Source organism: Mobula hypostoma, chromosome 5, assembly GCF_963921235.1.
Source record: "Mobula hypostoma chromosome 5, sMobHyp1.1, whole genome shotgun sequence".
In the NCBI taxonomy this organism is placed as follows: Eukaryota; Metazoa; Chordata; class Chondrichthyes; order Myliobatiformes; family Myliobatidae; genus Mobula; species Mobula hypostoma.
This window is the reverse complement of record NC_086101.1, coordinates 170,415,106-170,437,967: the sequence shown is the minus strand read 5'-3', so window position 1 is coordinate 170,437,967 and position 22,862 is coordinate 170,415,106. Positions and strand designations below refer to the sequence as shown.

The 22,862-nt window shown below is 37.5% G+C and overlaps 2 protein-coding genes across 6 annotated transcripts in view; one reads left to right on the top strand and one right to left on the bottom strand.

The window, feature by feature from the left end:
- Window positions 1–21,620, top strand: part of primpol (primase and polymerase (DNA-directed)) — a 35,213-nt gene extending 13,593 nt beyond the window's left edge. For 3 of the 4 annotated variants that reach the window (XM_063049400.1, XM_063049402.1, XM_063049404.1), the window contains 11 exons: window positions 124–227; window positions 1,384–1,522; window positions 6,069–6,216; window positions 9,270–9,566; window positions 10,111–10,273; window positions 11,341–11,438; window positions 12,609–12,695; window positions 12,795–12,903; window positions 18,336–18,433; window positions 18,533–18,579; window positions 21,348–21,620. In XM_063049400.1, the coding sequence (XP_062905470.1) occupies window positions 124–227; window positions 1,384–1,522; window positions 6,069–6,216; window positions 9,270–9,566; window positions 10,111–10,273; window positions 11,341–11,438; window positions 12,609–12,695; window positions 12,795–12,903; window positions 18,336–18,433; window positions 18,533–18,579; window positions 21,348–21,614 (1,557 nt within the window). In that variant the 3' untranslated portion in view covers window positions 21,615–21,620. The remainder of the gene's footprint in view (window positions 1–123; window positions 228–1,383; window positions 1,523–6,068; window positions 6,217–9,269; window positions 9,567–10,110; window positions 10,274–11,340; window positions 11,439–12,608; window positions 12,696–12,794; window positions 12,904–18,335; window positions 18,434–18,532; window positions 18,580–21,347) is intronic. The other variant, XM_063049401.1, reaches the window with a different exon arrangement.
- Window positions 21,621–21,629: 9 nt separating this feature from the next.
- Window positions 21,630–22,862, bottom strand: part of cenpu (centromere protein U) — a 38,174-nt gene continuing 36,941 nt past the window's right edge. The window contains exon 13 of one of the 2 annotated variants that reach the window (XM_063049406.1): window positions 21,630–22,346. In XM_063049406.1, the coding sequence (XP_062905476.1) occupies window positions 22,233–22,346 (114 nt within the window). In that variant the 3' untranslated portion in view covers window positions 21,630–22,232. The remainder of the gene's footprint in view (window positions 22,347–22,862) is intronic. The other variant, XM_063049405.1, reaches the window with a different exon arrangement.

Sequence of the window (22,862 nt, the reverse complement as noted above, 5' to 3'; positions counted from 1 at the left end):
GAGAAATAAGAACTGATAACCAGGCAATAGATTTCCAAAATATAATTCATGTAATTGTACCCAAAGCATAATAAGCCTTCAGGAAATATCACAAAGATGAGATGTAATCTTTCTTCATTGAAGGATGTCCACGTTTTTGCTTTGGAGGATGAAAATAAGAAAGACCCTCGGCTTGGACAGCGTATTTATCTTGTTACAACATACACTGAGCTGTGGTTTTATTACCGGTAAGTGACTTTATCATGTTAATAAGGCCCAATAGAGTGTGTTTCAAGTACTTTCCAGGGTAGAGAAGTCCCAAAGAGGAAGAGGAGAAACTCTTTTGTCAGGATAATGGTATCTTCAGTTTCTTTTCTCCTATTTTGATATATCATACAGCTTTGATCTGCTTTGCAATATTTCATGCTAAGGCAATACAAGAACAAGAACACAAGAAAGTAAGGGCAGGAATAGGTCAACAGGTTCCTCAAACCCACCCCACCATTCAATATGACTATGGCTCTTCTATGGTAGTCTCAACTTCCCCCTCTGTGCCAGTTCTGCATAATCTTCCATTCCTCAAATAGCGGTCAAATATTTATTTATCTTAATTTTAAGTATGTCTAAATGTCTAATAATTTTTGGATGATCTGTTTATGAAGTATAGAGCTAGGAATGTATCTGAATAGCCAAGTTCATCTTCATCCATAGTCTTTGACAGGAATATATGCTCCTTAATTATTATTCATTATCTTATGATCACATGATCATCATTGCCTAGATGTTACTCGTTTTTTTTCATTGCTCTTTCTTTCAGCATTAATAGGTCTATTAGTGAGTCTACTTTGTTTGGCTTTGTATACGATGTGTTAGGAAGGAGATCTTTGTGCATTATAGGAGTTCCAGTACATTATTCAGTTTACCCAATACTCTAGACAATTTGCTTCAGGTATTAAAATCCTGAATAACAAAAAGCTTTGTGTAATAGGATAGGAATTAAATACCAGAGAAAGGGAATAATAAAGATGAATAAGTAATGCTTTTAATCATGTTCCCTAAGCATTTGAAAATATTTATGCATTAAAAATTAAGAATAGCTGATATTTACTCCTACCCCAGCCCCATGCAGCACATCTGACCCTTGTTCTATATTCTAGATTATTCAGTGACCCAGTTGCTGAAAGACTAGGATTTCCAAACAATTGGGTATCAGATTTTTGAGTTTTATTGTAATCTGAAATCTAAGGTTTCTACTGAATTTTAGGTAAAGCTATAATCCTCATGCAGTAGGGTCTCTAACATCCTCCTCCTGAGATTGACAGATGCAATTTAAACTTAAGCTGGTTTTGCATTCAGTACAGATCTAGAATACTTTGTTTCCAATATTCCTTGGTTGTTTTTCAGGAATTATCGGAAGTCGTTAATGCACTGCTATGAAGTGATTCCAGAAGGAGCTGTCTGCCATTTATATTTTGATTTGGAATTTAGTAAACAAACAAATCCAGAACGTGACGGGAGGCAAATGGTGGCAAAACTAATCCAGGTGTTGATGTTACTTCCATTTTTCTTTTGATCTTGATTTTTATCATGAAACACTCAATTTATTTAATATCATTTTAACTAGATTTAAAAAACCTGTTTTATGTTGTTTTGTTGTCCCTCTCGGCGCCTTGTGGCACATCGGGCAGTAACCTTGCTGTTTCTTTAGCATTTGTCTGTTTTTTTCACGAAGCCAAGTTGCTAGCTCAATGCTCAACCCAGCATAGGTGGAAAGTGAGCAAGGAGCTGGCCGGAATTGAACCCCAGAACCATTTGCCTTGAAGTCTGGTGCAGATGCCACTACCAGCCGGTCTTCTATGTTATAAACATTATATAAATACAGCTGTCAGGCTACTTAATTACACTGCATGGTAAGCATTAATTTCAAATATTTAACCTTCATAGTTTTGTGAAATTACAGTGATGCTCACCAGTCCAGTATTTCTCTACTACCATCCACAACCCATGGTGTTTGTAGTCTGAGAAAGCTCGATACTATCACTTCTTTGGTTAATGAGTTTTTACATGATTAGTGACTGTTTCTAGAGCACATCACCCTCGAGAGTTAAGCGTTTTCTGAATATGTTCAGGGGAAAACTATCATAGAGTCAAGGGGATGTTGAGAAGATCACTTGAGGTAAGGTATTAGAGGAGGCAGAGAGTTAATCAAGAATTCAGAAGCAGAGAAGATTCAGGAGGTATTTTCAGCTCATAACATTGTGCTGACTCAAAAGCATCCCATTCCTCAACTATATTTTCCCTGTGGCCTATTCTTCCCATGTTTTGGGCTGCAATAAATCGGAAACTTTGAGGACACATGGAGAACAGCACATCAGAAGCTCAGAGGGTGGCGCGAGTGTGAAACGAGCTGCCGTCAGAAGTGGTGGATGCAGGTTTGATTTCAGCAACTAAGAGACATTTGAATAGGTACATGGAGGGGAAGGGTATGGAGGGCTATGGTCCAGGTATAGGTTGATGGGACTAGGAAGAATGATAGTTTGGCAAGGACTAGATGGATCAGAGGAACTGTTTCTATGCTACAGTGTTCTATGACTATATGACTACAACGGAAATTGCGAGTTTAGTGCTTGATGATTTGGAAGGTAATGCAGTTTTACAAAGCATGGGCAATGGATAACGACAGTCGTACAGTTTAGGGTAATAAATAAGATTTCTTTTGGATGAGCAAACATATGTGGGGGGCTGATAGTTCATTAAAACATTGGAGCCTGGAGCTGTCAAAATCTGACACAGGGTTTCAGCAGCCGATGCTTTTACAACAGGACAGAAGTGGGCAACGTAACAAATGTGAGAATAGGAGGTCCTTGTGTTTGAACGGATATAGACGTTAATAGTTTGGTTTAGGTTTAAATCACGTATCACAATTACAAGCAGCCTGATTTAATCCAAGAAAGCACTAGAGAGGACTGCTATATATGATGGGGATTCAGAGGCCAAAAATAACCAGTGTTTAACTTCTCTAGAACCGAATAACAGACAACCCAGTGGCCAGCACAGAGACTGGTTCCTGTGGATGCTGGTACTGTGTTTTTAGCTGATGCGGAACTTACACTAAGCCGGGCAGTGGAGTTTACAGTAGATTCTGGGACGGTGTGATGTAGTTTGCTAGTACAGAGAAGTTGAATATAGTTAGGAAAGGACTTCCTTGATTACAGGTCCAATTGCACTTTTAATTTCTATATTTGTGATTTTAAAAAATCCACTGCATTTTAGGTAAATATATACTACTCCATGTCCTTAAATTTTAAGTTCAAATAATTATGGTTCAAGATTATTCTGCATTATAAAATCAGTTTGGATGGGTCAGAGTTAAGACTTTATAAATCAAATGTGTTTTGAAATTCTTCTGTGTTCTTGGAGGGCTGATAAGATATGATAGACATCCGTTTCTATTTTTCTGCATTATTCCCTATTTGGATTTATTCATGTGCTCATACTGAATAGTTGTAAATGAGAAAGGTCTTTAGTTTGCCCAGAAAAGGTCTTCATTTCCCCCATTTTCGCACCTTACTGTGACTAGGGTGATTCCAGAGTTTTGTCTTTACTGAAGTGGTTGGCAGTCTGTTTCATGTTGTTGACTTATTTATAAGCCCTCCTTCCACTTCTGTTCCTGTTTTCAAAGTTTGGTCTTTAACCCAGGCAATATGTGTGCCAACCTAACTGGTGATATAACTTCTAAGAAGTTCTATTGTAGAATGTGATTTGAAACTGCTATATCAGGGATCGGCAACCTTTTTGCCTCTGTGGGCCGGATCGCATATTGAGCGGACGGTGGGCCAGATAAATGCCATTTATAAAACTTGAAATATGGGAATTATCTATTTAAATACATCTAGTTCTGTTTTGCCTCAAATTAATGAATAACGCATGCTAGAAAATCATTCGTGCTTAAGGTTGCCTACCCCTGTGCTGTATCTTTTAGTCTTCTGCTTTAATTGACCATAAAAGCTAAGAAAGTTGTAGGCTTGATTGCTGTATTGGTAGACAAAATAAGGAAGGTCAAGCTGCAGCCAGCTCGGAAAGTTGGTCAGGTTCCAAGTGCACTTTATATTCCCCAGATTAGACCATAAAACAGTGGAGCAGAATTAGGCCATTCAGCCCAACGAGTTACTCGCCATTCCATCATGGCTGATCCCAGGTCCCACTCAACACCCATACACCTGCCTTTTCACCATATCCTTTGATGCCCTGACCGATCAGAAAACAATCAACTCCGGCCTTAAATATACCCACGGCCTTGGCCTCCACTGCAATCTGTGGCAGCATTCCTTGCTTCTGTTTTAAAAGGTCGCTTCTCAATTTTGAGGCTGTGCTGTCTAGTTCTAGATACCCCCACCATAGGAAACATCCTCTCCACATCCACCTTATCTAGTCCTTTCAACATCCGGTAGATTTCATTGGGATTCCCCACGCATTATTCTAAATTCCAGCGAGTACAGGCCCAAAGTGACCAGACACGCCTCATATGTTAACTCCTTCATTCCCGAAATCATCTTTGTGAACCTCCTCTCGACTCTCTCCAATGACAATACATCCTTTCTGAGATAAGGGGCCCAAAACTGTTGACAATACTCCAAGTGCAGCTTGACTAGTGTTTCATAAAGGCTCAGCATTATCTCCTTGCTTTTATATTCTATTCCCCTTGAAATAAATGCCAACATTGCATTTGCCTTCTTTACCACAGACTCAACCTGTGAATTAACCTTCCGGAAGTCTTGCACGAGGACTACTAAGCTGCTCTGCACCTCTGATATTTGAACCTTCTCCCCATTTAGATAATAGTCTGCACTATTGTTCATTTTACTAAAATGCATTATCATACATTTTCCAACACGATTCCATCTGTCACTTTTTTGCCCTTATTACTTGCCTTTTCCAGCTCCCTTTGCAATCTCAACCTCACATCTTGGCTACTGTTTGGAGGCCTATATATAATTCTCATAATGGTTTTTACCCTTGCAGTTTCTTAACTCTACCCACAAAGATTCAACATTCTCTGACCATGTGTCACCTCTTTCTAAAGATGTAATTCCACCTCTTAGCAGAATTCCTTCAGCTTCTCGGTTTTCTACCACACCCCTTCATACAAGGATCTATCAGCTGGGGCCAATTAACATTAATTTTTTTAATTAAAATTAATGTGGCCAGCGAACATGCACATCTTTGAATGTGTGAGGAAACCAGAGCACTTGAACGATAACCCCATCGTCATATCGAGAACTTGCCAGCTTCCTTCAGACTGCACCAGAAGACAGAACTGTACCAGTCACTGGAGCTGTGAAGCAGCTGTTCAATTAGTTGTGCCTCCGTGCCGTGGATGTAGTTTTATTTTATTTTTACTTAGAAATACAGCACAGTAACAGGCACTTCTGGCCTAATGAGCCCAAACTGCTCAATTACACCCATGTGACCAATTAGCCTACTAACCCGTATATCTTTGGAATGTGAGAGGAAATCAGAGCGCCCGGGGAACACCGTGTTGTCATGGGGAGAATGTACAAACTCCTTACCTGGGTCACTGGTACTGTAAAAGTATAGCATTAACCACTATACTACAGTGCTGATCCTGCTATATCATGGCTGTGGGCCCCAAAGGAGCTTTAAAGTTACCACAGTACTCTGAAAATCTATCCTGTCATCCGACGGGTTTGTATGATTGCTCACACCCCTCTGCAGTTAGAGACGGTGGTTTCTTGGATCGGATATTTGTTATATCTCAAGATAACACTATTCATGATCTCACCATTACCATTCCACCAATGTCTTCTCTAGTTGCCTACTAGCCAGCTAGCGTGGATTCTGGTTATTGAAAGTGCTGGTAATAAGTTGTTTTCAAGCTACTTGGACAAAATATGTTCCCTATTTCCCTCCAGACATTTGTGTTGACTTAAAGTTACACAGTTGGTCTTCCATGTGTAAATTTAATTTAATAGCACTATTTAAATCATGCAAAATTGTGCGTGCTTACAGTCTTTTTGGCAAGGCAATCAGCTGTTGAAAATATTTTTCTTTAATGTCCTCTAATTTAGTATGTTTGTCAAAAATTGGGAGAAATGTACAACATACCTTGTTCAGTGAAAGATGTTTTGAACTTGGACTCCAGCACTCATGAAAAATTTAGCCGCCATCTAGTATTTCATCTTCCTCATGTGGCCTTTCGGAACAATATACATGTTGGTAAGTCTCTGATCATGTTTCCTTTAACAGTCATTGACAAGGTTTGATATTATCACAAATCCCAAACTGTGCTATTGCCTGTCAGCATAAGTGTTTATCAGCCAAATTGTATCCAGCATATGAATCTAAGGATTATGATTCAAGTAGCTAATCTATACGGTTTTTGCAATATTTAAAAATTCTAGTCAGTTTGACAAACCTGCTTCAGCTTTTTTGATAAATAAGAGCATTTTTAAAATTTGAATGAGTAGAAGTTTTTGTATAGATGACCACGCTAATTCTCAAGTGGACCAATGTTGTCCCTTCCTATCCTTTTGCTCTTAATATATCTGTAGAAGCCCTTCGGATTCTCCTTCACACTATTTGCTAAATCATCTCATACCCTTTAGCCTCCCTGGTTTCCCTCTTAAGTGTTCTCTTGAATTTCTTATACTCCGTAGGCACCTCATTTGTTCCTTTTTGCCTATACTGTGCACCTCCTTCTTAATCTGGGCCTCGAAAATTAGGATTCTGTAAACCTGTTAGCCTTGCCTTTTATTCTAACAGGAGCATGCAAGCTGTGTACTAATAATATTTCACTTTTGAGGGCCTCCCACTGACAAGCATCCCTTTGCCAGAAACAACCTGTCCCCATTTACACCTGCCAGATCCTTCTGATGCCATCAAAACTGACTTTTCTCCAAGTTAGGATTCCAACCTGAGGACCAGTCCTATCCTTCTCCATAATTATAAAGATTAGCTTAATATGCCACATGTACATTGAAACATACATTGAAATAAGTCTTGAAACTTATGGAATTAGGGTCACTAGATCCAACATGTTCACCTACACACACTTCTGTCACCTGCCCTGTCTCGTTCCCTAATAGGAGATCCAGTATCGCACTCTTTCTCTAGTTGACACCTCTATATATTGATTAAGGAAAGTTTCCTGAAGACGTTTGACAAATCTATCCCATCCAGACTTTTATACAGTATGGGAGTCCTAGTCAATCTGTTGAAAGTTAACTCACCGAGATAGATAGATACTTTATTGATTCCAAAGGAAATTACTGTGTCACAATAGCATTACAAGTGCACAAATATACAAATATTGGAAGGGAAGTGAGAAAGAATAAAAAATAAGTTAACAGGAGGGAGTCATCACTTCCCCTGGCTATAGGTTGACTCATTATCGAGCCTAATGGCCAAGAGTAAGAATGACCTCATTTAGTGCTCTTTGGAGCAACGCAGTTGTCCTACAATCACAACCTTATTTTTTCTTGCAACTGTCTGCCATCACTCTTCAAATTTGCTTCTCTAAATTTTGCTAACTATTGGGTGGATCTATAATATAATCTCATTAATATGGTGACCCCTTTCTTTTTCCTCAGTTCCACCCATGTAGTTTCCATAGACGAGCCCTCCAGTTATTTAGAATGAAGATGAGGAATTTCTTTATAAAAGAGTGAGAAATCTTTGGAATTCTCTCTTTTGGAGAGCTGTGAGGCTCAGTAATTTGTGTTCGTTCAAAACAGTGGTCGATAGGTTTCTGAATGGAGGTGTAGTGTAAGAAAATGGTCCCTAGGTAGAAGATCTTGAAAGGTGAATCAGGCTTAAAGAGCCAATTGACCTGTGCAGAATCCTATTTTTTATTTCCTCTTAGGTGTTCTGCATCTGTTTGCAAATTTCGGACTTCTGCTTTTGACATTGCCTTTGCGGAAGTCCCAGACTTGACTTAATTAAGTAACCACTTTTTCTTAAACTGACTCACTTCTTAAAAATTTGGGTATTTTTGATTTTCCTGATTCACTAATTACACAGAAAATTGATGAATCTTTGGCCATTTAACAGAATATGGAACATTACAGCGCACAATGTTCTACCAACCTTTTAACCTACTCTAAGATTTCTCCATGTATCTATTAACATGGAGCCCTGAGCTGTTACTTTATGCCCATGAAACAATCCAGGAGGCACCTATACTTCATTATAAAGTTCCTCATCTAAGTACTGATATGCTGTAATATTACTTAAAATTTGCAAAAACCACATGCACGTGCAACTAGAAGTGCACTGCTGATCTGGGATTTCATGCATAATTTTTATGGTTTTCATATTTTAAAAATAATGTGGCAGATTTTTTTTGCCTGTATACATTTGCATTTATATTCCAAACATTGAAAAGGCATATATGTCATCTGGGCCAGACATTCTGTCTCCTTGGCTGCAATTGACTCTTCTAACAGTTTTAAGAGACCTCCGTGGTTCCAACTGGACAACCATCAAGAAACTTACCAATGCGGAACGCTTTAGTTGCTTGATTTCCTGCTATACGACACACATGTTTCTCTGGTCTCTAAACTGGCTGTAGCCAATCTGTTCAGACTCTGTTCAAATTTCTCATCTCACCAAGTTACTGTTGACCCATTTCAATTTGTATTAGCATTCACTAATCCTTCTTTCGAAGTAGTTTTGTTAAACAAAATATTTTTATATTTTGCACTTTATGATCCCCTTTCTTTTTGATCTTGTCTATTTTTATGTTTGGAAAAAGATGTATTCCCATGATAGATATTTGTACAATGGATTTATTTCTTTATATAATTATGGGTTTTTTTTAGTAATAGAAATTAAAAACAAGAAAGCCAAGATGCTTTGAATACACTGACTAGTATTTATTTGGTCCAGTGATTGAAATGATCCTAAAAAGTGGTAATGTATATAAACTTTCATATATTACGGTACAGAAGTCTTGGGCACATATACAGTATATAGCTAGGGTGCCTAAGACTTTTGCACAGTACTGTATTTATCAACATGGAGGAGACAGCAAGTTTGTAACCTGGCAGGAACAAAGGATGTTGGGAATGGCGAGGATGGAGTGTCACGGGAGGGGTGTGGGATGGTTGGCAGAGGAGAGCCGGGGGGAGGAGTGGCCTATGGAAGAGATTTGGATGTTCAAAACAATTTCCAAATGTTATTTTGAGAAGTAAGCTCAAATTATCAGATCTAACAAATTATTTTATAGGAGATCATACAAGAATATACCATTTATTTGTTTCTTATTCCAGGAAACTTGATAAGAACGATAATGCGACCTGCCATTGAAATATTAGAAAAAAGACAGAGGGAAATTGACCGAGAAGCTCCAAGAACTGGTGGTGATGCTTTGCTGCCATCCAGCACACTTGTGCCTGTCACTCCAGAAAAGAGAAAGCACTTTAATGCAATCGTTTCTGAGAACCTTTCCTCAAAAAGGATTAAGTGTGCGTTGTGGGAAAAATCAGAGGAGAGAACTTTGGATCCAGATTTATCATTTTTGATTATTAAAGATAAAAATGGAACTGATCAACTCTTTGTGGATCTTGGTAAGTTATTTTTCCCCTCATTTTGAACTGCATATGCAAATAAGAGGATTCTGTTTGTATGAGAATTGTATTGTTCAGTTAGCTTGCTAGCTTTTGTCATTTCACTGTTGAACTTGGAGATAGATTGTGCTTTTCCTGGCAGTAATTGAGCAGAAAGTTAATGAGCCTCTAGACTACAGATGTCACTTTAATACTGAAAATGGTAAATACTCAAAACAGTAAATTTCAGAAACATAGCATGTGCAACAAAAAATTGGGAGAGGGAGACACTTGTTATATTTGTAAATATGATTGCATTTTACACACTTTGAACAACAATTTAATGGTGGCTTGTTACTCAAATTAAGAATATGGGGTGAATTTTGTCATTCATCATAAGTGTAGTTGTAAGATTGTTGATTATTAGATTTAATCGACAAGTACAGCTAGTGGATGATCACTACCATTTTGAAGTCAATAACTAAAGACTAATTTCTCCCCCCATCTCTATCTTAGTTGTTAATTTTTTTTCGCAGTAAATGCAATACGACTTGTTTTTTTTAAGGTGTGTACACAAGGAACAGAAACTTTCGACTCTATGGATCATCCAAGCTGGGAAAGAACACTTCGTTTCGAGTTGCTGAAGACAATCAGTTTACTCCCAAGCCTCAAGATCATGCTTCTAAAGAGGAGCTATATTTTCTGAGCTCTCTAGTCAGCAATGTTAGGTAAAACATTTATAAATTTCAGTACTGCTTTAGAAAGAAAGTGGTGAGGAAACTTCATAATATGTATCATATCTTGTGATTACTTGTTACCTTTGAACATGAATATATTGATGATTGAATTCTTTTTGAGTTTGGTTCTGAATATTTGTTTTATTTGGTTAGAAACTAGGAATTTTATAAGAAATAAATAGGGGTTCTTTTGACACACTGGCTAGTCATTTACTCTTGTCTAGGACTAAAATAGTCATTCTAGTTGTTGGATGTGTGCATGATTGCTGCTCTCTTTGTATGTTTAACTGCAGCAAGTCTTGTATGTAAGCAGCTTTGGGATTCCAGAAGGTATAGTATCATTTTAATAAAAATTCTATGTTTTACTATAATTATTCTTTATATATTCCCATCATGAAGCAATTTTATCATAATGGAATTTTAATAAAATATTAAAACTAATTCGACTTCAGACTTCAAACTCTGTCCTAGCTTCTTGTCTTACAAAATTTCATTGACTTCTTTATATTTGTTTTGATGCACATTCAATGATGCTACTTTTAAATTACTTTTGTTTAAAAATATTATATTTTATCAGAAGCAGGTTTATTATTACTGACATATGTCATGAAATTTGTTCTGCAGCAGTACAGTGCAATATATTAAAATACTAGTAAGTTACAACAGGAAATATAAAAAATTAAGTAGTGCAAAAAGAGTGAAATAGTGAGATAGTATACATTGATACATTTTATCATCATTTAGATCTTGTCTATTTTTTAATTTTGGAAAATATATTTTCCCATAATAGAAACTTACAATTTGCATTGTTGATTATTTTTTTCATATAATTGTGGGTTTTTGTAATAGTAGAAGGAAAAACCAAGATTCTATGAATGTACTAATATTTATTAATCTGGTGGAGTGATTTTGATTATCTTAAAAAGTGGTTAAATTTTAAATGTTCCTTTTTAAATTTGCCCTTGGCTTATGCAACATGTAAAATGTTAGATAGTGATAGACTAAATTTAATAGCAGAGTTTACAAATCTGCATGATCAACATACTATAATATTTCAGATTCTTTGATGGCTTGACCATTTTGACCTGTGATAGCCCAGATGTGAAGAAATCAAAAGGACAGCACATTCAAGATGACTCGTATCATTTTGTATCAGGTATTTGGCTACCGAATGTTTGCACATTGTTGACTTAGCTTGTCAAAGTAGAAATATAATCTGCATCTTCATAGGTATTTGTAAAGCTAATTAAATTATAAGCACAAATTGTTCCATTTCTACCTACCAATGCACTGCACATATTTAGCTGCTGTTGTTCCATCCTGATTTCTTGAAATTCAGCATTGTTATCTTGTTGATGTTTGGCTTTGGTGGGTGGGAAATAGCGAGTGCACGTATTGCCATACCTCCAGTTTTTGGTGCATCAGTTAGTGCTGTGTATATACAACATAGATTATTACAACACCGTTCTGTGTTATATATACTGTATGTATATAGTTGTGTTAATTTTGCAGTTTGAGTCCTTGGTTAAAAAACAATCTTAGTTGCATATCCAGAATAAAGAAGAGGAAGAATTAAAGGATTTCAAGTCCTTACATCTGCCAATATGATCATGTCTTAAAAAAAATCTATGGATTAAGCTAATAAGATGTCTGGGAATAAACAAAGTAATATAGGAAATTAGAAATAAAGTACAAAATCAAAATGGCCAAACAAATATCTTGTGCAGCATCACTTCCATTCTTAGTAGAGGCCTGGAGTGCGGTTGAGTAGTTTCTGAGTGTATAACTGGGATGTCCATAGCTCAAAAATGACACTGAGCTAAAAGAGGATTTGAAGGAGAAAAGCAAATGGAGTGCATGAATAGTAAAGAAGTAAAGAATTAAATCTTCTTTCTGAATCTATTTGGAATTGATTCCATAGCTGCATTTGATTCTTGTTATATCCTTGTTAGCTCCAAGCCAGTACAATAAATAGTGATTCTGCTAAAAATGTGGAAGCGCGATCATATTATTCCACTTGTGCTTTTAATATTTAGCATAACTGGCATGTCAACATGATAAAGTAGTGGAAGTTCACTGAAATATAGATCTCCCAATATGCCACATCTACTCTAACCTGAAAAGTGATGATGTTCTTGGCATGCCTGACATTAGAGACAATTTGCTGATTAAAAACTCTTGAAGTAACATTAACTCTGTATATTAGGGATCTATGTTTGCATACTAACTTCCATTATTTCTTTTGAAATGGCAATATTAAATGTTCAATCTTTACCCTGTGTGTAATTTCATATGAAAATAACTGAGGCTGAATTATGTTCTCCAGAGACAATGGGCGGTTACCACTGCTCACCATATCCAGAGATTGACAATTTTATCACTAGTCAAGTAAACAAGGGAGGCGTACAAGGTGGTAAGTTTTTATTGCATTGGACATCATTATGACATTTGATTTAATCTCTTAATAATTTTATCATATGTTGTACTTTTAAAAAATATTTATTGTCCTCAGTCTTGCGGCGATGGAATTATTTCTCCTCTGAAGAATTGATTGTTTATGATATCAGCAAAAACCACTGGTGCGAGAACATTGGTAGAGCACATAAAAGCAACAATATTATGTAAGTTCAATTCATGTAAATGTTAAATTATCTAAGCAGAAGCCCCTCCAGACAAGAGACATGTTTTAATTCAGTGTGCAAAATGTCATTCAACCCCACCAGATTAGGTGCGTGTAGTGAGCAAGTGAATGACATATAGTAGATTTGATTCCCGGTCTGGCCTCCGTATACCGGTGAGACCTGACGTAGATTCGGTGACCGCTTTGGCGAGCACCTAACCTCTCTCTGCCAGAAAAAGCAGGGTCTCCCAGTGGCCACCCACTTTAATTCCACTTCACTTTCCCATTTCAACATGTCAGTCCATGGCCATCTTTACTGCCACGATGAGGCCACACTCAGGTTGGAGGAGCAACACCTTGTATTCCATCTGGGTAACTTCCAACCTGATGGCATCTACATTGATTTCTTGACCTTTTGGTAATACCCCCCCCCACCCCATCACTATTCCCCATTCCTCTCACTCACCTTGTCTTGTTACCTACCCATCACCACTCTCTGGTCCTCCTTCTTCCATGGCCTTCTATCCTCTTTTTATCAGATTTTCCCTTCTCCAGCCCTTTATCTCTTTCATCAATCGACTTCCCAGCTCTTTACTTCACCCCTCTTCTCCCTCCCATGGTTTTACCTATCACCTACTGCCTTGTATTTCTTCCTCCCCCCACCCCCCACCTTCTAACTGACTTCTCATCTTTTTTTCTAAAGTTCTGATTAAGGGCCTGGGACCGAAACGTCAACTGTTTACTCTTTTTCATAGATGCTGCCTGGCCTGCTGAGTTCCTCCAGCATTTTGTGTGTGTTGCTTGGATTTCCAGCATCTGCAGATTTTCTCTTGTTTGTGAATATTATGATAGAGATCAGTTGTATACCAAATCTTTGTCGGTGGTGCCTGGGACTCACATAGATGTATAGATAACCATAAAAGGTAGCTCTCATTGCCATTGGTCAGATGATTAACAACACATCACTGAGATGGGGAAAAAAGTGGACAGGAAAGAAGGGGGAAAATAAATAAAATATTACAGCTACTTAATCTTGGGCTAACATCCTAAAATGTCTTATTTTGGCAATTAGGCATTTTATGATTTGTTGAATCTCATACACAACCTGGTGTAGTTTACCTAGGGTAATAAGGCTAGAACACATATCTGTGTTTACATGGATAATCCAAAATACCTCATTGCAGAAAGTTAGGCCACAGAATGGGACCATTAGACCTATCATATTGAGAAAGACCTACCTAGTCTAATCCTACAATCCAGCAATTGGTCTTTGGGCCTGCAGTTCAAGGCTTTTCAGGCACACAATTAAGTACTGTATGAACATAGAATTCTCCAACTTCGGGTAATTCCCTCCCCCTCTCTTCCCCTATCCCTATGTCACTCTGCCCCCTCCCCCAGCTGCCTACCACCTCCTTCTTGGTTCCACCTCCTTCTACTACCCATTGTGTTTTCCCCTATTCCTTCTTCACCTTTCCCGCCTATCCCCTCCCTGCCTCCCCTCCCCCACCCCTTTATCTTTCCCCTTACTGTTTTTTCACCTGGAACGTACCAGCCTTCTCCTTCCCACCCTCCCCCCACCTTCTTTATAGGGCCTCTGCCCCTTCCCCCTACAGTCCTGACGAAGGGTTCCGGCCCGAAACGTCGACTGATCTTTTCCACGGATGCTGCCCGACCTGCTGAGTTCCTCCAGTGTGTTGTGAATGTTGCTTTAAGTACTGTATACAAGTGATGAGGTTTTTTGCCATAAACACCCTTTCAGAGTGCAAGTTCCAGACCCCTACTACCATCTGCTTGTGATTTCATTTCCTCAGGTCTTCACTAATCCTGACAATTATTTTGAATCTGTATCGTCTGACTTTTAATTTCTTAACCAAGGTAAATAGGTCCCTCTTAACACGAGTTGTAAACCTCATTTTAAACACCATTCAAGTCTCTCTTTAGTTTTCTGTTTCATAGTAAACAAACCCAATTTTTAGACATACTACAATTTTCAGTCGTGGCATGGTCTTTGTAAATCTCCTTTACACTCACATCAGTAGGACCACATCCTTCCTGCAATGCCAATAACCAGAGCTATATGCTAAAGTCAAACTGTGGCCTAATTAGTATTGCACTGGATTAAAGCCAACCCAGGCCCAGGAGAACTTTATCGCATCTGTCAGGTGTAGCTCAGTTGGCATTGTTACGTAACCGGCAACAATAAATATCAATCGAGACAGGTTATATAAAAACAACCAAACATTTATTAAACACGGATAAACAATTAAAAAAAAACAAACGAAAACCTTAACCGGAAGTTAACCGCTATGCAGCCGTTCAACAAATCGTCACCCAGCACTGGTTCTTAAAGCGTTAAATGCCAAAACAGTTCTTAAAGCGGTAAAGTCAGATATAGTTCTTAAAATGGTAAATTCGAAAGTCCAACAGATTTATACATTTAATTGGGAGAGACTTCTCTGGAGAAGGATTTCTTCATAGATGCGACTTTCCTGTTGGTTCTGTCCAAAGGTTTCACAATGCAGGTTTAAAACAACTGACCTTAAATTCTAGAGAGCACCTTGCATGAACTACCTTGCTCTTTTGGCAAGAGTTATCCTCGATGCAGGTCGCTACTCCTTCAACGAAGACTCAACAAGGTCGATCTTTTGTTAAACTGCCGAACGACACCAACTTCTCTCAATCCTTCGGGTCCTGCAATTCGATAAAGTCTTCACTCTCCAGTACTGCTGGAAAAAGGTATATCAACACATCTAGCAAAAATTGCCAGTCCAGCACTATTGTACCTTGCAACAGAACGTAACACTCCGTTTTAAAAATGAAACTGCGTCATAAAAACAAATACGCAACAGAAACGGAGACACATTAACGTTCCAGCTGGAAAACTAAAAACTAACTGCGTCATCTGAATTCTTCCCTTATATACCCGTGGTGCACATGTCATCACGTGACCTCACATCGGCGGGAAAATTACATTGGGTGACCTCCAAACGACCATTACATCATTCTGACAAAAAAAATCACAAGATCTCGAGGTATGTAACAGCATAATAAGAAAAAATATAAGATCCTGGTCTTGAATGAGCATCCACTCACTCTTTATAAATAAGTGTGCTAAAGCTTAAGGGTTGTGTTCCAAGTTTAAAAGATGCTCATACAGAATCAGGGGAAAATGCAGACTGCATTCACAAGCCAAAACAGGATTCGTGGCAAGCAATGGATTGGGTAGCAAAAATGCTATCAGTCCTCAAGCTTGGGTTAGGTTTTAATTTTGTACGTGAACTGATCTCCACTTGGAGTTACTCAGAGGAAATGGCATAAAATGTGTTTTGTTTTACCCACAACCATTAGAAGTAAAAACTGCAATAGACCAGTTAACCCCTGAACTCCACTCTGACATTAAGTAGGATCATGGTTGAGTCAACATTCCTCAAGATCCATTCAAACCAACTACTTTTTCTTCCCAAAGCAACACACACAAAATGCTGAAGGAACTCAGCAGTCCAGGCAGCGTCTATGGAAAAGAGTAAACAGTCGATGTTTTCAGGCCTTCTTCATGACTCCTGATAAAGGGTCTCAGCCCGAATCATCGACTGTTTACTCTTTTCCATAGATGCTGCTTGGCCTGCTGAGTTCTTCCAGCATTTTGTGTGTTGCCCTGCTTCTTCTTACCTAAATCATTCAGTTTAACACTCTGTTCCCTTTTCCCTCATAGGATCATCCAACTTTTCTATATTTATTCATTTCAGCTGTTCCCCATGACATTTGAGTTGCACACTTCACTCTTTTGGTTAAAGTTTCTCGGCGATGGCTATGTAGAGTGGATCTCTCTGGCGTTAGCAACCCATGCTGCAACTTTTAATGACTATTTTCTCTTCCTTGCCTGTGCATGCACTTGTACTAGCTCACATTTAAGATTTAAAACAAATGCTGGGATATTCAACAGGCCTGCAACACTAATGGAGAGAGAAACAGCGAATGTTTCAAATCGATGATCTTTATTAGGATCTCAACATCCTCAAGTCCAATTTACTGGATTGGACTTCATTTTCCAATTATTTGCTCTTTCTGCATCAGTTAAAATCCATTTTTAATTTGTTGCCATTCCTGGTATTGAGTATTATTCCCAATGTGATGATTTGGTATGATCCACATTTTAGAAATCCGGGCGGCATTGTAGAGTAGTGGTTAGCACATTGCTTCACAGAACAGGCAACCCAGTTCAGTTCTTGCCACCGCTTGTAGAGTTTGTCTGTTCTCCCCTTGACCACGTGGGTTTCTGCCAGCTGCTCCAGTTTCCTCCCACAGTCCAAAGACCTACTGCTTGGTAGGCTAATTGGTTATTGTAAATTGTCCCATCATTGGGCTAGGATTAAATTGGGAATCGCTGGGTGGTGTGGCTCAAAGGGTCGGAAGTGCTATTCTATGCTGTATCTCAACAAATAAAATAAATTGCGTTTAATTACAGGGTTTTAATTTTTAGAGGAGGGTGTATAATTTTATGGTTATTGGAGGTAAGTGGGGGGGGGGTGCAGAGTTAGTTATATTATGCAGAGTGGTGAGTTCATGGAACGTGCTCCCAGGGGTGGTGGTAGAGGTAGATAAATTAGGGATATTTAAGAAACTCTTAGATAAGCACATGGATGTTAGGAAAATGAAGGGCTATGCAAGAGGAAAGGGTAAGATTAATCTTACAGCGGTTATAAGGTCAACACAACATTGTAGGTTGAATGGCCTGTACTGTTCTATGTGAACTGAGAATCAGTCTTCCTTTGCAAGAAGCTTCCATTCTACAATCCTTCCAAATTGACTAATTTTCTTAATTTCCCTTTTCCTATGCAGGATTGACTGAAAAATAAAGTCTGTTTCTTTCCACAGATATTGCTGTGGCCTGTTTAAGTTATTCCAGCATTTTCTATTTTTATTTGAAATTTCCAACAACTACAGCTTGTTGATTCTCTATTCATTCTGATTCTTATCCCAATTCCGTGTTCTCTAGCCTTTGTCTCTGATAGGGAAGCCCATAGAAGCTATTTGAAAACACACACATTCCATTTATTCATTACCATTTTCTATTGTTATCTGCTCATAAAAACAAGTAACATTGATCAAGCAAGACTTTCCTTTTTTAAATCTTTGCTGACTGTTCGTTGTTGTTCTTTTCACATCTCTATGTTCCATTTGGGAGGTATTGTATTCCATTCCATTTCTTACAACCAGTATTCAGATGACTGGTTCATAGAGTATCCAAAGAACTATCTTCAACTGTAGATATTGTGGTAACTAACAATTCTCTGGCATTATGTCCCTTTCTAATAAATAATTGAAGATGTATAGTAATGCGTCAAAGGAATTCTCTCTTTGATTTATTTGAACAGTTGTATGCAGTTCTAATGTTCTGGCAGCAAAATCTCAACAAATTCTTACTTTCTGAAGTCTCATATCTTCTAGGATTGTAGTTGATTTGAAGAGAGAAATATGGTATCAGAAATGTTATGATCCTGTGTGCCGAGCTCAAAGATTCAGGTCTGAAAGTAAGAACCAATCTTATTTTGTAAACCTTTTAATGATTTATTACCAAAGCTCATAGGCCTGTTGCAAATTAATTTACAGTGAATTCTTTTGGATTCAAGGTTACCCATTACCCTGTGAATGCTGTTTGGATTTTCTCATTGATATGGTATGTATTGAAACAATGGATTAATGGCAACACCAAAGATTAATCTAACATGAAAGTTATTTTCTCCTGTAATAATCATGCATTTCCTATTAAACTGCACATTAATTTGCATGCAACTTACAAAATGTGAATGTGCAAAGTTAGCCATATTTTGCAAGCATCTTTCAGGAATCTGATAGCAACTGTTTGATTAATGAGGAATCTATAAACCCCCTGTCCACTTTTAGCTTTAAAAACAAATTTGGAATTTAGCAGCAATGGAGAGTTGGTGGTAATACAATTCAAATTTAGCAATATAATACCAAAAATTAAAAGTGTGATCTATTTGAAAAGGTTAGAACAATTGTGTTTTAATAATAGATAAGAATTAACTTCCTTGTGGGAATTTAAAACAAAAGATAATATTTAAATTAGAGCCCTGCCACATAGATTGACACTTGGAAGAGTTTTTCCTCAAAAAAGTATTCTACAAGTCTTTTCAAGTTCAAAGTAGATTAATTATCAAAGTACGTATGTCACTATATACAACTTTGAGAGACATTTTCTTGCAGGGAATCACAGTAAATACAAGAAACAACAAATTGTGCAAATACAAAAAAGGAAAAAGTAATAAATAAATAGGCAGGTAGATAAATAACAAGAACATGAGATGGAAGTGAAACTTCTTCAAAGTGACTCTATAAGTTGTGGGAACAGTTCAGTGATGGGACGAGTGAAGTTATCCCTCTGGTTCAAAAACCTGGTTGAGGGGTAATAACTGTTCCTGAACTTGGTGGTGTACATCCTGATGGCAGCAACGAGAAGAGAGTGTGGCATGGAAGGTGGGGGGGTACTTGATGATGAATGCTGGTTTCCTATGACAGCACTCCATGTAGATGTGCTCAATGGTGGGGAGGTATCCATGAAGGACCGGGCTCCATCAACTACCTTTTGGGATTTACCATTCAAGGTTATTGGTGTTTCTATACCAGGCTATGATGCAACCAGTCCATATGCTCTCCACCACACATCTACAGAAATACCTCGAAGTTTTAGATAACATGCCGAATCTTCGGAAACTTCTAAGAGAGTAGAAGAGATGCTGTGCTTCCTTTGTAATGACATTTACGTACTAGACCCAGGACAGACCCTTTCCACATTTGATTCCCCCAGTCAGGAGTAGCTCATGGACCTCTGATTTCCTCCTCCTGAAGATAATCATCATCTCTTTGATCTTGCTGACCAGGAGGTTGTTGTGGCACCACTCAGCCAAAGATCCAATCTCCCTCCTATATGTTGATTCATCACCACCTTTGTGGCTATTGTCCAAAACCCAATGGAAACTGTGCCAATATAATTTTAAATTTCATTCAGGAAAATTAAGAGGTTTCAGTTCACCTATCATTGAACTATGGTTAGAAAACATTTAATCCCATTTGAGCATTAATTTATCAAGTAAGTAGTTTTATTTTGAAGTGCAGCAAAAAGGCAAGATGATAATAAATAAATATTTAAATCAGTTTAGTAAAGCAGGAAGAGATAATTGACCTAGAGGCAAAATAATAAAATTATTGAAGGAAGATCCATGATCAGCGGGTGCAACAGTAGTTTTGTCATTTTGGGCTAAATATGGATCAATTATTTTGCCAAACCTAAACATACCTACGCTTATTCCAAAATAATATACAGTGGATTGGACCAGTACATTTTGGCCCAATTAAGCTGCTGCCTCAATTAGACAGTTTCATAGAAATAGTTAAAAAGGTATTTAAAAAAGACAAACTGAGTAACAAATTATGTATTTAAATGAAATACTGAACAAATTAGAACACTACAGTACTATAAAACTGTTAGTACCTAATATTTAATGATGTGATTAATTCATCCAGTGCATGCAACGAACAAAACGGACACTATTTATAATCTGTTCACTCCAAGGACACGGAGTCTAACAATCACGCAAGTGTGCACAACTGATGCTAGTTAGAACCTATTCAACAACAATCTCCTCCCCCAGTTAAACAGTATGGTGTCCCAAATAAGCAGCTGTTCCGATTAATCAAAGGCCCAATTAACCAGAATCCACTGTATTAGGTATTACAACTGATTACAATTTTTCAATAATGTTATTAGCAGCCATTACAAAGATAGCTGTTGCAGTTTAAGTGTCCACCGTAGCAAATGTGAGACTGAAGGATAATTATTATTGATTTAAGCTCAAAGTGTCATTGATGTACAAAAATTGGAGATTGTTTTTTAATGTACTGGGTAAAACTATGGTTTATTTTTGTCATTTAGTGTAGTGAAATCAACATTTATCTTCAGCTTGATAATGACTAAATCCTGCCAAATACAGGTATTTTATGAGAAAATATGTTACATATGCATCATGTGAGATTGATAATATTTTCACTGGTAATTCTAGTCTAATCAAATGCAAATATCTGAAAATCCTCTCCAGCTACTTTTAGCAGCAGATAAAGGGATACCAATTTATTAATGTAGATGTGTTCTGAAATTGAGTTTGCACTATGTTAACATGTTTTCTATGTATTGTTGCTTATGTACTTATTAATATTTTGTTGTATTTGCAGTTTGTTGTCTCTTGCACATTGGTTGTTTATCTTGTGTGCAGTCTTTGATTCTATGGTGTTTCTTTGTATTTACCATGATTGCCTGCAAGATTATGTATAAAAGGGTTGTATATGGTGACATATACTGTATGTACTTTTATTAAAAAATTACTGAACTTTGAAATTAGATTTATCTGAAACTAAACACTTCTACAGGACAATGAATTGGTTTTTACCATGGATGAAGATGGAAACATTGAACCAAGTCAAAACAAAACATATGCGTCACAAAATCCCATCCTTGTGGAAAATACAGACACTGGATTTGACAACATTGATGATGCAATGTTGTTAGAAGCTGCAGAAGACACTGAATTTATTGCTGAGTTAAATTCAGAACTGAGTAGTGAGGAGCTGTCAGACAATGACCTGCTCGCTGCTGTGGAAGAACTGGAGGGATCTGTAAGTATAGAAACAAAATAGATAATGCTGAAAATACAGCAAAACATACCATGCCTGAGATTCGAACAGCTCTCCACAGAAACTGTTCAGTATTTGCATTTCATTAGCATCTACAGCAAGGATATTCCTGCAGCAATAGCTGTTTAATTTATCCATTTCTACTTTATGAAATAAATACTGCCATTTTATGTACAATTATTTTATTAAATTACATCTGCTTAAAAATCTGAGTCTATTGACCTTTATACACTGTGCTCAAGTTTTTCTCTTAATAGAGATGTTTATAGACAAAAACATCACAAAATGTACATTATTTTTGGCCAATTTGATACTGGGCCATAAGAACATTACCTTGAAACAGCAAGATCAACCCTCAGAGTTGTGAGAAACAGCATACACCTACTGCAATTCATGTAGTTATTAATTATGCAAACCACTGCCTACCTTTTCTTGGTTAGAAGGTCTACATTGCGCCTATCAAGAACTTGGTTCACCTCACCGTGTAGCATTTTACAAGGCTAGTCAGTGGTAAGGTAGGAAAGAGTCTTCAATCAATTCAAAAGATATAAAAGAGGTCAGTTAATATTACTGGTTTTTTAAAAAATCAACAGCTTGGATGCGCTTTGGAAAAACTGGGCTTTACTTCTTGTCCAGTGACTGCTGTATCTTTGTATTTATTACATGAAGCTGTTTCTCAGCTCCCAGAATTCCTCGTGCTTCTACCAGCAGTGCAGGAAAGCTGGAAATATCATACTGCAGATAAAGAAGAAAAAGTTAATCAGCATACAAAACAATTTTAGCAAATAAAATGCATTCATTCTTGCTTTACTTTATGCCTAAGAATAAAAACAAAACCAACTGTTGCCTAAGTTGTTTGTTTTAACAGAAATCAGCGAAACTATAATAGCAGATAATTTATTTACGAGAATAGCTTTAACTAGGGCCGAACTATATATTTTTTCTCTCTCCTTTAAATTAAGCCTGTTAACCAACATAGTCATTGTATAGGTTAGTAGCAGTTATGTTACAGAATTAGTAATCAAGAGGCCAGGACTAGCAATCCTCAGACAAGTGGGGAATTCAAATTTGTAAAACCATCATCCAAACTGGTAACAATTATTTCCAGAATTTAGTTAAATAAGATCCATCTGATTTAATAATGTTCTATAAAATAAGCAGATTTATCTAACCCAGTAATTTTTCCTCCTTCCCTCTCCCACTGTGGTTCCTCGCTCACCTCCGTCAATGAGCCCTTTCTCCCATTGTCCA